Here is a 16,594-nt window from a genome sequence, read left to right on the forward strand (position 1 = left end):
GGGCCCCTGCAGGAAGGCTGAGCACCCAGGGGGTGGGTGACAGCCAGAAAGGTCTGGCAGGCCGGGTCGGCAACACACAGACAGATAAAGTACAAAGACAGGAAGCTGATTCGGTATCCAAGGCAAGCAGGGTTTGGCAACAGGTAATCAGAAATGCAAGGTACCGAATCAGAAAGCAGAGGGAAAGTCAGGAAAGCAATAAGTCATAACAGATATCAAACAATGCCTAGTCTGGGTGTGAGGTCCGTGGTCTCTACACCCTGGAGCTAGTCTGATGTATAACAGAATGATAACACAGGTTCCCTAGTCTGGGTGTGAGGTCCGTGGTCTCTACACCCTGGAACTGGTCTAAGGATAAACACAGATGATACACAGTATAACTAGTCTGGGGTGTGAGGTCCGTAGTTTCTACACCCTGGAACTGGTCTAAGGAATAACACAGATGGTACACAGTATTCCTAGTCTGGGGTGTGAGGTCCGTGGTCTCTACACCCTGGAACTGGTCTAAGGAATAACACAGACGGTACACAGTATTCCTAGTCTGGGGTGTGAGGTCCGTGGTCTCTACACCCTAGAACTGGTCTAAGGAATAACACAAATGATACACAGTATTCCTAGTCTGGGGTGTGAGGTCCGTGGTCTCTACACCCTGGAACTGGTCTAAGGAATAACACAGATGGTACACAGTATTCCTAGTCGGGGTGTGAGGTCCGTGGTCTCTACACCCTGGAACTGGTCTAAAGAATAACACAGAAGATACACAGTAAACTGGCTAACTGTGGATTCCCAGGTCCCCCTGGTTCAACCACACTGAAGATCTGAATAAGGTCTGAGTGCTAACACATAGGCATTCGCAACGCCAGACAACCAGCAACTGAACAGCAAGAGATATATATAGTAAAGCGCTCCACAGCGCCGCCCAGCTCCCATCAACCAATCACCTGCTGAGCTGGGATCAGCTGACCGCCTCGATCAGCTGACCCTTCTTCTATTGGCATAAAGAGCCTGTCTTGCGGCGCGTGCGCGCGTAGCTCTCCATCTGTGTGCACTACTAGGTCCAGACAAACCAGAAGCATGTTGCTGCGGGGAAACCGCCGCTCTGTGCACGGATTCCGCCGCCTCACTGTCAGAACGCGCGGCGGTTTCTCCGCAATCCGTCACATAAATAACTGCAAAGTAGTATGTGCATAATTATTCGATATAATTATGAGTGCAGTCAGTTGCCTATAGACATTGCCTGATGAGTGCTAATGAGTACACCTGTGTGTAATCTAATGTCAGTACAAATACAGCTGCTCTGTGAGGGCCTCAGAGGTTGTCTAAGAGAATATTGGGAGCAACAACACCGTGAAGTCCAAAGAACACACAAGACAGGTCAGGGATAAAGTTATTGAGAAATTTAAAGCAGGCTTAGGCTACAAAAATATTTCCAAAGCCTTGAACATCCTACGGAGCACTGTTCAAGCAATCATTCAGAAATGGAAGGAGTATGGCACAACTGTAAACCTACCAAAACAAGGCCATCCACCTAAACTCACAGGTCGAACAAGGAGACCGCTGATCAGAAATGCAGTCAAGAGGCTTATGGTGACTCTGGATGAGCTGCAGAGATCTACAGCTCAGGTGGGAGACTCTGTCCATAGGACAACTATTAGTCATGCACTGTACAAGGTTGGCCTCTATGGAAGAGTGGCAAGAAGAAAGGCATTGTTAACAGAAAGCATAAGAAGTCCAGTTTGCAGTTTGCCACAAGCCATGTGGGGGACACAGCAACCATGTGGAAGAAGGTGCTCTGGTCAGATGAGACCAAAATGGAACTTTTTGGCCAAAATGCAAAACGCTATGTGTGGCGGAAAACTAACACTGCACATCACTCTGAACACACCATCCCCACTGTCAAATATGGTGGTGGCAGCATCTTGCTTGGGGGATGCATCTCTTCAGCAGGGACAGGGGAGCTGGTCAGAGTTGATGGGAAGATGGATGGAGCCAAATACAGGGCAAACGTGGAAGAAAACCTCTTGGAGACTGCAAAAGAGTTGAGACTGGGGCGGAAGTTCACCTTCCAGCAGGACAATGACCCTAAACATAAAGCCAGGGCAACAATGGAATGGTTTAAAACAAAACATATCTATGTGTGAGAATGGCCCAGTCAAAGTCCAGATCTAAATCCAATCGAGAATCTGTGGCAAGATCTGAAAACTGCTGTTCACAAATGCTGTCCATCTAATCTGACTGAGCTGGAGCTGTTTTGCAAAGAAGAATGGGCAAGGATTTCAGTCTCTAGATGTGCAAAGCTGGTAGAGACATATCCTAAAAGACTGGCAGCTGTTATTGCAGCAAAAGGTGGTTCTACAAAGTATTGACTCAGGGGGCTGAATAATTACGCACACCCCACTTTGCAGTTATTTATTTGTAAAAAATGTTTGGAATGATGTATGAGTTTCGTTCCACTTCTCACGTGTACACCACTTTGTATTGGTCTTTCACGTGGAATTCCAATAAAATTGATGCATTTTTGTGGCAGTAATGTGACAAAATGTGGAAAACTTCAAGGGGGCCGAATACTTTTGCAACCCACTGTAAATCCCCCCAACCTCGCCCTCCCTCTCTCCTGTAAAATCCACAACTTTCTTGGTCGTGGATTTTGCTGCCCTGTGTGCTTCCGTGTGAGGCAGAGCTATGAGCTGCAGCTCTGCCTCTACACGTGTCTGTCAGCGCGTATCTCCGCCTCTCCCCCGCCCCTCTCAGTGAAGGAAGACTGAGAGGGGCGGGGGAGAGGCGGCGATCCGGGCTGACAGACGCGCTGAGAGGCAGAGCTGCAGCTCATTGCTCTGCCTCTCACGGAAGCGCTGCCCGGATTGCCCCCAGGGGAGTTTGTGGGGATTTAGATAGATTACAGCCATGGGAATGCGGCAGTTTAGGTAGGGCTAATATGTTAATCAGGATTTTGTTATGAAATGAGGATTTTTTAGAGACTTTAGAGTCTCTTTAAGGACTTTTTTATGCTTATCACTTGTTTTGACTATTTATTGGCATTACTATTAAAAGTTACGTTTTATGCATAAGATTACTAGGCCGAGAAACCCTCAATTTGTATTTTGTTTGTTTTCGATCTTTTACTGAATTATTAGAGGGGTGGCCCACTTTTTTCCCCAAATACTAGTACTTGTGATGTAGCGAACATGAAATTTTTGGAACGCGAACACAAATTTTCCACAAAAGTTTGCGAACAGGCGAATCTGTTGAACAACCATAGACTTCAATAGACAGACACATTTTAAATCCTATGAGGACTGTTTCTGGCCATGAAAGCGATGGAAAAGTTGTTTCAAGGAGCATGCCGGAGGGGGATCCATGGCAAAAGTCCCACCAAAAATTATGTAGTTTACGCAGAGTTGTGTTTTAATCTCTACACGGCAGAAATCACAGTGCATTCGAAAATTTGTGGAATTAATTGCTTTAAAACGTCCGACATGCATACAAAGTGATAAGGTAGTGTAAGGGTTATGGTCGGTTCACACTGACAGATGAAACGCCGCATTTAACACACAGCTAACAACTGCATAGAGCTTTAGTGATGTCAGGTGTGCAAATCATTGTTTTTGCTAGTTGAAACCTCCAGGACATTAATGTTAGTCCTCTCGGCGGCAGTTTTTGTGTAGTGGTGTGTAGTGGCAGCCGTCCTTGTGTGCACATTTGCAGGAATGCAGGCGATTGCGGTTTTCCAGACCCAAAGGTCAGGCTGAGGTAGTTCAGTGACAGTTAAGTGACCAAAAAACCACTGATTCTGCAATGAGGCCTTATACCGGGGGGAAGTAGTGGATACTAGATGCCAGTAGTGGTGGTGAAGGATTATTGGGTTATGGTTGGTGCACTACTAGGACCAGCAGACCTCTCTCCAACAGCTAACTTGTGCACTGGACACACAGGATTGCAATATAACAATAGCAAGAAAAAGAAAAACAGCCCTCAGAACGGTGAACTACTGTAGCTCTAAGCACTGACTGCACTGACTGCACCTGTCTGCAACAGCTAAAGCGCACTACATGGATACACTAAACATCAATATCACAAGATCAAAACAGAGCCTTTAGAAGGGCTCTTGGGTTATGTAGATGGTGAACTGGTATTGTAGCAGCAAGAAACTCTACTGGGGACACAGAACACAGACCTAACTAACGCTTTCCCTATCTGCAGCACACTCCCCCTGATCTGCCTAGCATAGAAGCCAAACACAGACTGCAAAGTGGCTGCTGTGCTAGCTTTTTGATAGGTAGGTAGGTGGTCCAGGTGGAAGGGATAGCTGATTGGCTGCCATGTGTGCTGTCTCTGGGTTGAGGGGTCAAAGTTTAACTCCGAATTATTGCACGCAATCGTGAATTTAGTGAAAATTCACGATTGTGCACTATAATTTGTGATTGCGCACGATAATTTGTGATTGTGCTTGATAATTCGTGATTGTGCGCACAAAATCGCGCGCAAATGCGAAAATGCACACAAAAATGGCCGTGATATGACTCATCACGGTTTAGTGAATCAAGCCCCATGTGTTTGCCTGAGGGCTCGAACACAAACACCCGTTGTACAATCATTTTTAATAAATTCTAAGAAAAATGGTTTTTAAACTTGGTAAAATTACATTTTGCTGTAGTACACTTGTAGTAGTACAATATATTGAGTTCTGAGTTTTGTTTAAATTATAAGAAAAAGGAACTTAGTATAAAGTGTACTGTAGCAAAATATAATTTAGCCAAGGGTGAAAGACATTTTTTCTTTGAACTTTTTAAAATACGTTTTTTCAAAAACTGTAAGGGTTTTTTTTTCTTTTACATGTTGCTACTAGCAACATAAAATAGTGGAATTCTGTGCAAAATTCCAAATTACTTGGCAAAATTCCCCATTTACTACAGATTCAATGTCATGCCCATGTGTGGACCATGCAGGAGGACATGCAGGAATGAGTGCAGGTATGTTCTTTGAGACTTTAAGACTTCGAGTTACAGAATAATTCAAATTATTTGAATGAAATGCGACTTTCACTTTAGAAATAAAAAACAATATATAAATATATTTTTTTTTTTTACCTGAAACTCCACTGTCACCTTTGTCTCCTTTTGGTCCTTGTGGCCCTTGTTCTCCTTTTGGTCCAAAAGGTCCAATGATCCCTTGTGGTCCTGGTGGGCCTAGAATACATTCATTGATCCATTGATTGTTCTGCAATGCTTTAAAGAGACTCTGAATTCTCTTTTTTTCCCTGATTTATTCATATAATCCTGTTAATAGATAATGCCTAAATTAAATCTACGCATCCCTGCGGCAGATGACTGATTTATTACATAGGATTAGCCCTGCAAAGCTCCCGAGCTCGCAGGGCAAAGCTCTTCCTCAAAGAGGCAGAGCTTCATGCTGTAGCTCTGCCTCCTCTGCAATCACTCTCTGTGGATCGCCGCCTCTCCCCGCCCCTCTCATCTTCTTTCACTGAGAGGGATGGGAAGGAGGCAGAGATCAGCGGAGATTGATTACGAAGAGGCAGAGCTAGAGCTAAAAGCTCTGCCTCTCCAGGGCACCAAGATCTGCGACCTGCAAAGTCGTAGAACTTTGCAGGTCGCTTTCTCATTAATAAATCACCCATCTGCCTCGGGGATGCAGCGATTTTGCTTGGGCATTAATGCTTAAAAGGATTATATGAGAAAATCTTGGAAAAAAGTGACTTCAGAGTCTCTTTAATAGGCATTCCTTAAAGTCTGTTGCAAGATAGATGGATGCATTTGTTTTTCTTGTTAAGTAATTTTTAAATTATTCATATTGATATTCTTGTAGTTAATAAATGTTTCCTTTTTTTGGTTTCTTTAAGCAAAGGCTTAAATCAATGGGTTACTCGTCCTTCTTTTCAAGATCTTAATTTTGTGATGATGATGCATTATTAATGTAGTTTTTTTTTGTAGGTTGCCATATTATGATTCATTCTGATCATTTATGATGCAAAATTTGTACCATTTGATTATCGTCTTTAACAAACATCATTGAAACAACAAAGCAGATTATTTATACAAGCAACATTCACCTTGAAAATAAAAAAATGTTCCTTTTTACCTGAAGCTCCACTGTCCCCTGTATCTCCTTTTGGTCCTGGTGGCCCTTGTATTCCTTCTGGTCCAGGAAGTCCAATGATCCCTTGCATTCCTGGTGGGCCTGGAATATTTATTGATAGAGTGTCTAAAAAGTCACTTTTTGAAAAAAACTAAATTGTATCCTAAAAAATGGCACCAGAAAATGTAGGCACAGGGTGAAGCCAAAAAACGTCTCACTCTGCTCCTGCAAAAGTCCCAGTGGCATTAATTATTATTCCCCCTTCAGAAGTTCAGGCCACCATGCACACTGGGGAAATGCATAATTTGGTTTTCCAGCTATTGCTGGTGGCTGAATTTTTCATTACTATTTTCATTGTAATTTGGATTCCGTCTTTTTTGATGACTCCCAAATTGCTGTCTGAGCTCTGCTATAGCTGTTATCCAAATTACGGCCTATGGTGACGCATGGTGCTCCCAAATTTCCTGTCTCGTTCTGCAGTTGGTGGATGTGTCTTATGGTGCCCATACACGGTACAATAAAAACGTGCAATTTTGCTATTTTTTCAACCAGAACGATAAAGAAAAGAAAAATAATCCAATTTTTTCAAGAAAAATCTGATCCAACATGTTGGAAAAATCTTTATATTCGATCTAACAGAATAATCGAACTAAATTATCTAATCAAAAAAAAAATGAAAAAATTGTACCATGTATGGGCACCATTAGATTGCTTTATAGCTAGTTATGTGCTGCAAATATGACTAGCTTCACTAGAATGTCCTAAAAATGTTAGGACATGTTAGCGCCCCAGTGCCCCTGCTTCTGACCCAGGTTTGTTACTGCTTCCTCTGCTGCCTGGTGGGGCAGGATTAGACACACTGCACTTATGGAGTATTTGTGAATAAATTGTTGTGCATTATTAACCAACGATTTTTGGTGTCTTCTTAGAGGAGGTAATTCCACCACTACCTCCTCTTTTAAATGGTTTTTAATCACTTTTAAAATATTTTGGAGCCTCTGTGATACAGTTCAGTCTTTCCCTGGAATTTCTTCTGGTTCGTAATAGCTATAGAAGCTACCATGTTCTCCCCTGCCCTTCTTGCTGTCCTTACAGAAGTCACAGATGTTATCTTCACACATTGCCTCTGGATAAGCCTTTTGGAGGAGCTGTCCTAATTACCCAACCCCCTCTTTTGATAAAAAAAAAGGATTGTTTACTTCTTGTTAATGCGTGCACTAAAACAATTACAATTTGTGGTATTAAACTCAGCATTTCTTCTTTGTTCTAAAATATTATTTACAGTAGATAATATACTAACATAATTTTTTTTCAGTAGAATAGCATTTAAATGGTTAAATCACAGGATCCTTTTTCTCCTACAGGGAGATCCCCATCCCAGCTGGTGATAACCTTATCATGTTTTTACATTCTTCACTTGCTACAATTAAGTAAACATTCTCTGACTGTGCAGAAACTTCGGCTAATGTGTCCTGAACTGATACACTGCTCAGAAATCATTACTGGGTACATTACAATATAAATACGTGTGCGGGTGTGTTGGGCGTGCTTATGCGTGCGTGGCAGGCGTGGCAGGCGTGCACGCGTGCAGCGAGCATGCGCAATGCAGGTGCGCGGCGATGACTGAGATGTGGCGAACGGTTCCAGGCAAACTTTGGGGGTTCGAAGTTCGCCTGGACCAGGCGAACTTTTGCGGAAGTTCGATTCGCCCCATAATGCACTATGAGGGTCAGCTTTGACCCTCTGCATCACAGTCAGCAGGCACATTGTAGCCATTCAGGCTACACTAAGCCCTGGAGCCCACCCTTATATAAGGCAGGCTTGCTGGCCATGACACTCACTCGTGTGCCTGCTGCAAATAGACAGACTAGGGAGAGCTGCTGCAGATTTTTTCTCCTAGGGAAAGATTAGTTAGGCTCTTGGCTTGGATTATTGTTATTGCTAAAATAGCACCCCTCAGCTCTCTTACACACCCCAATGAGTTCTGGGTCACCATGAGCTTGCTGGTTAGTCTGTGCCTCTCTCTTTTGAGAGCTAATGTGTTCCTGATGTGTTTTTTTTTGTGTGTGTTGCTCACTGACACTGACATTATACAGCCCTATCTGTTTCAGCTGGACCTTGGTAATTGTTATTACTGAGCCATCCAGGCCCTGCCTAACTATCTATACTGGGACACCTACCTATGCCTACCTAACTACTGGGGCACCTACTTACCTATATGGGGACACCTACCTACCTACCTATACTAGGGGACCTACCTATGCCTACCTACCTATACTGGGACTCCTACCTATGCCTAGCTAACTACTGGGACACCTACCTATGCCTTCCTACCTATACTGGGTCTCCTACCTATGCCTAGCTAACTACTGAGGCACCTACCTATGCCTACCTACCTATACTGGGACTCCTACCTATGCCTACCTACCTATACTGGGACTCCTACCTATGCCTACCTACCTATACTGGGTCTCCTACCTATGCCTAGCTAACTACTGAGACACCTACCTATACTTACCTACCTATACTGGGTCTCCTACCTATGCCTAGCTAACTACTGAGGCACCTACCTATGCCTACCTACCTATACTGGGACTCCTACCTATGCCTACCTACCTATACTGGGTCTCCTACCTATGCCTAGCTAACTACTGAGGCACCTACCTATGCCTACCTACCTATACCGGGACTCCTACCTATGCCTACCTACCTATACTGGGTCTCCTACCTATGCCTAGCTAACTACTGAGGCACCTACCTATGCCTACCTACCTATACTGGGACTCCTACCTATGCCTACCTACCTATACTGGGACTCCTACCTATGCCTACCTACCTATACTGGGACTCCTACCTATGCCTACCTACCTATACTGGGTCTCCTACCTATGCCTAGCTAACTACTGGGACTCCTACCTATGCCTACCTACCTATACTGGGTCTCCTACCTATGCCTAGCTAACTACTGGGACACCTACCTATGCCTACCTACCTATACTGGGACTCCTACCAATGCCTAGCTAACTACTGAGGCACCTACCTATGCCTACCTACCTATACTGGGTCTCCTACCTATGCCTAGCTAACTACTGAGTCACCTACCTATGCCTACCTACCTATACTGGGACTCCTACCTATGCCTACCTACCTATACTGGGACTCCTACCTATGCCTACCTACCTATACTGGGACTACTACCTATGCCTACCTACCTATATTGGGTCTCCTACTTATGCCTAGCTAACTACTGGGACTCCTACCTATGCCTACCTACCTATACTGGGTCTCCTACCTATGCCTAGCTAACTACTGGGACACCTACCTATGCCTACCTACCTATACTGGGACTCCTACCTATGCCTAGCTAACTACTGAGGCACCTACCTATGCCTACCTATCTATACTGGGACTCCTACCTATGCCTACCTACCTATACTGGCACTCCTACCTATGCCTACCTACATACAAGAAGATAATAAGGTCGTTGCTTCATTGTGGACAGACCAAATTCGATCAGCTGGACAGTCACTGTTGTTCTATCATTGAGCTACCACAGCCCGGTGACCATATGGGCTGGAAAACCGCCACGGCCTACACTCTCGCCATGGTGCGCACCAGTCTAGCACGGCCGTCACTACGCAAACAGCTGTTTGCGGTGTGTTACACAGTGAGTTTGGTGTGTCAGTGTGAAGCAGAACTCTAATTACACTCCCTGATTGATGTATACACATGCCAGATGTTTGAAAGCACTTTAGGCCTGCAATTTAGCATTCAATGTGATTTCTGCCCTTAAAACGCTGGCTTTGCGTCAAATCCAGATTTTTCCCCGGGACTTTTGGTATCTACCCCACTCCGCCACCTGGGGGTCCAGGTGTTAGACCCCTTGAAACATGTTTTCCATCACTTTTGTGGCCAGCATAAATTTTTCTATTTTTCAAAGTTCGCCTCCCCATTGAAGTCTATTGCGGTTCGCGAACTTTTTTGCGAACCGAACGTTCCACGGAAGTTCACGAACGGGGTTCGCGAACCGAAAATCGGAGGTTCGCGACATCTCTAGCGTACAGTTAGGGCCCATTTCCACTGAACATTTTGCTGTGCTGCAATGTGATCATCGCATTGCAGCCGGTGTTTCTATTCATGGTGCGATGTGGCTCAATAATCCTCTCTCCTGAATAAGAACTTCGCTAATGACAGGCTCTCTGCAGTGTATGTAGTAAAATAATTAAGAGCCTTTGCCACCCTCTCAACAACATCCTGGTCTTTTAAAAGAGAAACAATTAACTGCCATGATGAGGGGGCCCGCCGTCTACCCGCTAGTATAGCAAATTAAACTGGGACTGATGCATGTTTCATTGTTTGCCTCCGAGACTGCAGAGAGCAAATTGTGAGAGGCAAAAATGTAATCTCTGCCAGGGCCGGATTTGTACTTTTTTCCACCCAAGGCCCACTGTCACCGACCGCCCCTGAAATTATCGCTATCCAGTATCTCCTTCTAAAAGATAATCAGTTGTGGGGATTTGTGCATGCATGGACAAGGCTGCACACTTTCTTGATCGTGCCCCTATGGCTGGCAGCATTGTACTCACGGGCAGGGCCGGGCCGAGGCAGAGGCGAGAGAGTCTCCAGCCTCAGGGAGCAGTGTAGGTGGGGGCGCACAACTCACTCAGCTATCATTCCCCTATTGTGTTTGAAGCAGAGAGCAATAAGAAAAGGGGATACATGGCAGTGACTGCAAGCCAGATAACTAGAGATTAAGGTTTTGGGGGCCCTGGGGAGCCTCTTACTCTAATAGCAATCAGTGTGTTACGGTTGGGGTGGAGGGATGAGGGCGCACTTTGGTGTCTCAGCCTTGGGTGCTAGAGGACTTTGTCCCAGCTCTGCTAACGGGAGCACAACTGAGGAAGTGCATTGGTCTAGTGGGCAAGCTTTTGGATGGGCAGTTGGGGACAGCTGCACAATCAATGTAAGAGATAATGAGAAACCAAGCAACCTGTAAGGTTATGGGGCGTTGAAAGAAGCCCTAGGTAAGTAAAATAGAACTTTTCTCCTATCTCAGGTACACTTTAAAGGAAACCTGAAATAAAGTATAAGGTTTTATACTTACCTGGGGCTTCCTCCAGCCACCTTTAATCCATCTGCTTGATCGCCGTCCTTCTGATCCCCTCTATTCTTCATCAGTGGAATCGGTGATCCAGCACAGTCGTTCGCCACTGCACATGTGTGGTCCCAGGCTGGCCGCATACACCCTCCAATCGAAAGCCCATGGCTGGGAGAGTCCTGCGCAAGCAATGTTGCAGTCTTAGCGAATTACGCATGTGCAGAACACTCCTGGCTATGAGAGGGTGATTGGCTGCAGTGAATCACGACAGGGCTAGTTGGAGAAGTTACAGAGCCAAACTGTGGCAGAACAGCAATCAAGCAGATGGACTACATGGGGCTAAAGGAAGCTTCTAGGCTGTGTCTACTGTGCACATCTGAGTAGGAGGCAAGGGAGCTCACATTAAGGAGGTCACAGAGTGACAACAGAAGTGACCACAACAAAAGAAAGGTTGGGAACTGGTAAAAATCATCCCCTCTAGATATAGTTATCTTAGGACATTAGGACTTTTGTTTTCTAAAGGTGTGGAGGGGACACAGTGAACAGCATCAGTCAGTAGAGTAGTAGTTGTAATCGTGTATGTCCACTTACAGCCTGCAGCCTTTTTCTCCCCTCCTGTCAGACCCTCTGGCATCCATCACACACACTGGAGGCGATCGCTGTGCACTGCAGAGAAACTTTTTTTTTTCAGAGGTGAGGAAGGGCGTCACAAGCTGTGCGCTGCCTGTGCACACTAGAATTCCTATACATAAATCAACCCCAGCGGCAACGCGAGACCTAAGACCTTCCCATCCACTGTTCCACTCCACACTCCTGGCTGGGGTCAGGGCTGGCTGACGTCACGTAGAATGTTACGTGACTTGATTGACAGCGGGCAGAGAGTGATGCGTCCATTGCCCGCTGTATAGGAAGTTGGGCTAGCCGCTGACACTGCCCAGGGCGTGACTTGGGAGAGAGTCTGTATGTAGGAAGCTTCAGACTCGTTGCAGCTTTACAGTGCACCACTCGTAGCTGGCTTCCTCGGCCGCCCCCACCAGCTGCTCTGCTTACACAGGCTCAAGCAGACAGTCAGAGCGGGGCGGCTGCGAACTTTCAGAGTGGGCGAGCGATTCTTATGGCGGGTGGCAGGTGCAGTTAACCTGTCACCCGCCCCTTAGAATGAGGCAGATTCTGTCGCCCTAGTCCCAGGCCTTGGAGGCCTGCCCCTAAATCCGGCCCTGATCACTGCATGAGTATACACCACAGCCACCACTGTCACAGCCTGGCTAGTGCTGGCAGTGTTGGTGGAACCAAAGGGAGAGCGTCTGTCTGTCTGGCGGGGAGCGGTGAGCAGAATGCCGTCTGACGTCACTACCGGTTTTGGCGCATAGCCACGCTTTCTTCTGGTCAGGCTGTGACAGTCTGAGGAGACCTGATGGGGGCTTTAGTAACATGCAGCATACATCATCAAATTGTAAGTGTAACTTTTAAAGTGTGTTATGGAATTTAAAAGTTAATGCACAATCGGAGCGCTCCCCCCCCCCCCTTTTTGGGTTCAAAATACAGCAGGTGTCAACAAGCTGTCTCGATTGCAGCTCCAGTTTCTGTGCTATTCTGTATGGGAGAGTAGATCTGCCAGAGGATGTGTCTAGTGCCGGATCCAAGGCCACATTGAGATCACCTCCCAAGATCAGGCTGCCTTCAGCAAATGTGTAAAGTTACCCTTAAGAGCGCGTATAGCAGAACATTATTGGGGTACCAATTGGAATACTTTTCGCAAGTCCGCTGTTTCAAAACATTTTGAAACTGAACATAGGGGTGATCTGTCCTCCTTTAGTTTTCAGGGGGTGGAGCAGGTGGTTTGTCCAATCAGAGGGTGTGATATTCAAAGATTGTTGCTGAAACGTGAAGCTTTCTGGATTCACAGAATGGGCACTCGCACACCACAGGGTCTAAATAAAAAGTGGGATTTAAGCTTGGTTTACACATACTAAGAGATTGTTCATTTTTTTCAAATGCTATTAGTGTCAAGCTCTTTAATTGTATTGTATTGTTTGTTATTGGTGTTCTTCTTTTTCCTGCTCACATATAATGTAAAATTCAGTGGTAACATTTTTACATCTTTTTATATGCTATTTTCAATGTTATTATGGTATTCCTGTATTGGATTTACTGAGGATGTGTATCCCTTTATGGAGTTGTTTGCATGTTTCCGGGGTGGAGTTTTCTCCTCCCTGACTCCATATAAATTCCTCCTTGGACAGGTTCATTTTTAACTACGATTAAGGGCAGATGGTAGGCCCGATACACGTGAGTTGATCCTGTGATTTTATTGCACTGTCTGTGGATTTTTCAAATAAATATTAGCCTTTTTACTTCAACCTGTTCTGGTCTGCGGATCCCTCTTTGCTCATCATTCAAGTTACCCAAGGGAGCATTCTAGAAAAGTTTTGGGTTAGATATCTTAATTTGGATAAGGTAGCAATTTATGGCGTACGTACAAAAAGGGCGCCCGGACAAAAAGGGCGCGGGGTGTAAACGCTAATTAACAATTAATCATTAATAGCGTTTATAAAAATAGTGTGCTATATTTCGTTTACAAATAATGTTTAAAAAATTTATAAATCATTAAATAATGTTTATGAAATCGGCAATTGTGAAAACTTTAATCTTCCCTGTATCAAAAGTGAAACTTAGAATTACGTTTATTAAAATAACGATAATATATGATTAATTGTTATAATTGTATATTATTGTGAATAACCTTCATTTATGGTTTGTTCTTATATTAAAATCTGAAAATATTCTTTATAACGATGATGTAAATATAACTACGTTCGTAATAAGTGTTGTAAAACATTAGTAAATATTACTAAAATTGTAGTAAAACTATACCTAAGCCTACTCTCACACAGAATCCTCCCTGTACCTATCCCTAACCCCTAGACCCCCCTGTTGGTGCCTAAACCTAAGACCCCCCCTGGTGGTGCCTAAACCTAAGACCCCCCTGTTGGTGCCTAAACCTAAGACTCCCCTGGTGGTGCCTAAACCTAAGACCCCCCTGGTGGTGCCTAAACCTAAGACTCCCCTGGTGGTGCCTAAACCTAAGACCCCCCTGGTGGTGCCTAAACCTAAGACTAACCTGGTGGTGCCTAAACCTAAGACCCCCCTGGTGGTGCCTAAACCTAAGACCCCCCTGGTGGTGCCTAAACCTAAGACCCCCCTGTTGGTGCCTAAACCTAAGACTCCCCTGGTGGTGCCTAAACCTAAGACCCCCCTGGTGGTGTCTAAACCTAAGACCCCCCTGGTGGTGCCTAAACCTAAGACTCCCCTGGTGGTGCCTAAACCTAAGACCCCCCCTGGTGGTGCCTAAACCTAAGACCCCCCTGGTGATGCCTAACCCTAACCACCTCCCTTAGTCATCGCTTTATTATGTGGATAATAATGTTTTACAAATTGTGACTCCAAAAAATATATTGCAATTTACATTACGTACTGATCGCTTTATTTTGTGAATAATGTTTTAAAAACAGTAAGGGATAAAACTTTAAATAAAAAAATATATTGCAATTTACATTACGTACTGATCGCTTTATTTTGTGAATAATGTTTTAAAAACAGTAAGGTATAAAACTTTAAATAATGTTTTAATTAGTTAAATAAGATAAATATGTTTAGTATTTTTATAAACGTTATTCGGCACTGGTGCATTTTATAAACGTAAATCACCACAAGCTCAGTTATAAATCATTTAACATCTCCGGGCGCCGTTTGTAAACTTTATTTAGCTCCGGCGCCCTTTTTTCCTGCTCGGCGCCCATTAAACGTTATTTATTATGGGAGTGAATGGCGGCGCCCTTTTTGTCCACTAGCTGCCTGCGCCCTTTTTTTCCCAGCTCCCAATTTATGATCATTTTACATGATGATACTGCTGATTTTTTTCAATAATTCATTGGTCGATTCATTGCAAATTCAAGTTAGCAATTATGGGTACACTTTACAATCCTTTTGATAAGGTAATATAAATATTGGGTGATACAGTATATCAGGGACATTTTTGAAGGTTTTGATACCACTGTACCAAAAATTGTAATCAAACAAGCCCACTAACCTTCCCTCTTCACCCCACCATCCCAGCAACCTAATTCTAGGTTAATGAGTTAAACATGCCCCCCTAGAAGTTGAAACTGAATTCTTTCTCGCCCACTTTTTAACCTTGATATAGCAAATTGATTTAGGAATGCTGATTCCTCTTCTCGCTTTGCACCCTTTTTCTTGTTTATAGTTTTTTTTTTGTTTTTTGTTTTTTTTTCCCTCTCTCCCATCTGTATTAAACCTGGAAGTTCCCTCTTAAAGCTAAACACATGAAGAAGCTTGGTTACTTTACATCAAATGATTTACGGTAGTAAAGATTCAATTTTATGCCCATGTATGGACCATGCAGGTAAGGCAGGAAGGATTGCAGATATGTTCTTTGATAAAGTTGGTTGATGAGATGCATAACCTAAAATTCAAATTTCATGTAAATTATATGTAGCTGGAAATTGGACAGTCAAAAACTGCCAGGATGGTATTTTAATCGATCCAGTTTCAAACTGCATATAATTGACATTGAATTTGCATTTTAGGTAAAATCAATTGCATTTTATTGACCATCTCTATTCTTGGAAACCTTCAGACTTTGAGCCAGAGAATAATTTCAATAAGTTGAATGTTCTCCTTTTTTACCTGAAGCTCCACTGTCTCCTTTATCTCCTTTTGGTCCTGGTGGCCCTTGTTCTCCTTTTGGCCCAGAAGGTCCAGTCCTTCCTTGTGGTCCTGGTGGTCCTGGAATACATTAATAGATCCATTGATGTTCTGCAATGCTTTATCAGACATTCCTTAACCCCCCTGGTGGTAATCCCGACCTGAGAACAGCCTCCGCTTTGTGTGCTGAGAGCTGCTCAGGTCAAGCTGGCAAAAACCGCTGCGAGCGCACAGTTTCTGGGTCCCGTGCATGATCAGTGCTGCACAGCGGGACCCAGGCTTTTCCCCCCATCTGTCTACCTTTGCTTTCGGCCGCCGGGATCCCCATGTCCCTGCTATTCTTCCGGGGACCCAATCAGTGTGGCAGTTGCGGTGGTGGTGGCATGATGTCGGTGGGGGCGGGACTAATTTTAAAGTGAACCTAAATTTTTTGGGGGCAGATGAAAAAGAGTGAGCCGTGTGTGTATATGTACATGTATATACATTTACAGTATATATATATATATATATATATATATATATATATATATATATATATATATATATATATAATGTGTATACATGTACTGTATATAAATATATATGTATATACATGTATATGTACACACATGGCTCACTCTTTCTCTTCTGCACTGTTTTTCCTCTGCCTGTATATGCATAAATACATGTATATACATA

At 44.1% G+C, this 16,594-nt stretch overlaps 1 protein-coding gene across 1 annotated transcript in view; it reads right to left on the minus strand.

Moving 5' to 3' along the window:
- LOC137536794 (pulmonary surfactant-associated protein D-like) overlaps window positions 1–16,594 on the minus strand; it is a 127,232-nt gene that overhangs the window by 65,871 nt on the left and 44,767 nt on the right. The window contains exons 4-6 of the mRNA XM_068258995.1: window positions 15,899–15,997; window positions 6,097–6,195; window positions 5,088–5,186 (exon numbers count right to left, since the gene is read on the minus strand). Coding sequence (XP_068115096.1) covers window positions 5,088–5,186; window positions 6,097–6,195; window positions 15,899–15,997 — 297 coding nt within the window. The remainder of the gene's footprint in view (window positions 1–5,087; window positions 5,187–6,096; window positions 6,196–15,898; window positions 15,998–16,594) is intronic.

Source organism: Hyperolius riggenbachi, chromosome 10 (genome assembly GCF_040937935.1).
Source record: "Hyperolius riggenbachi isolate aHypRig1 chromosome 10, aHypRig1.pri, whole genome shotgun sequence".
Lineage (NCBI taxonomy): Eukaryota > Metazoa > Chordata > Amphibia > Anura > Hyperoliidae > Hyperolius > Hyperolius riggenbachi.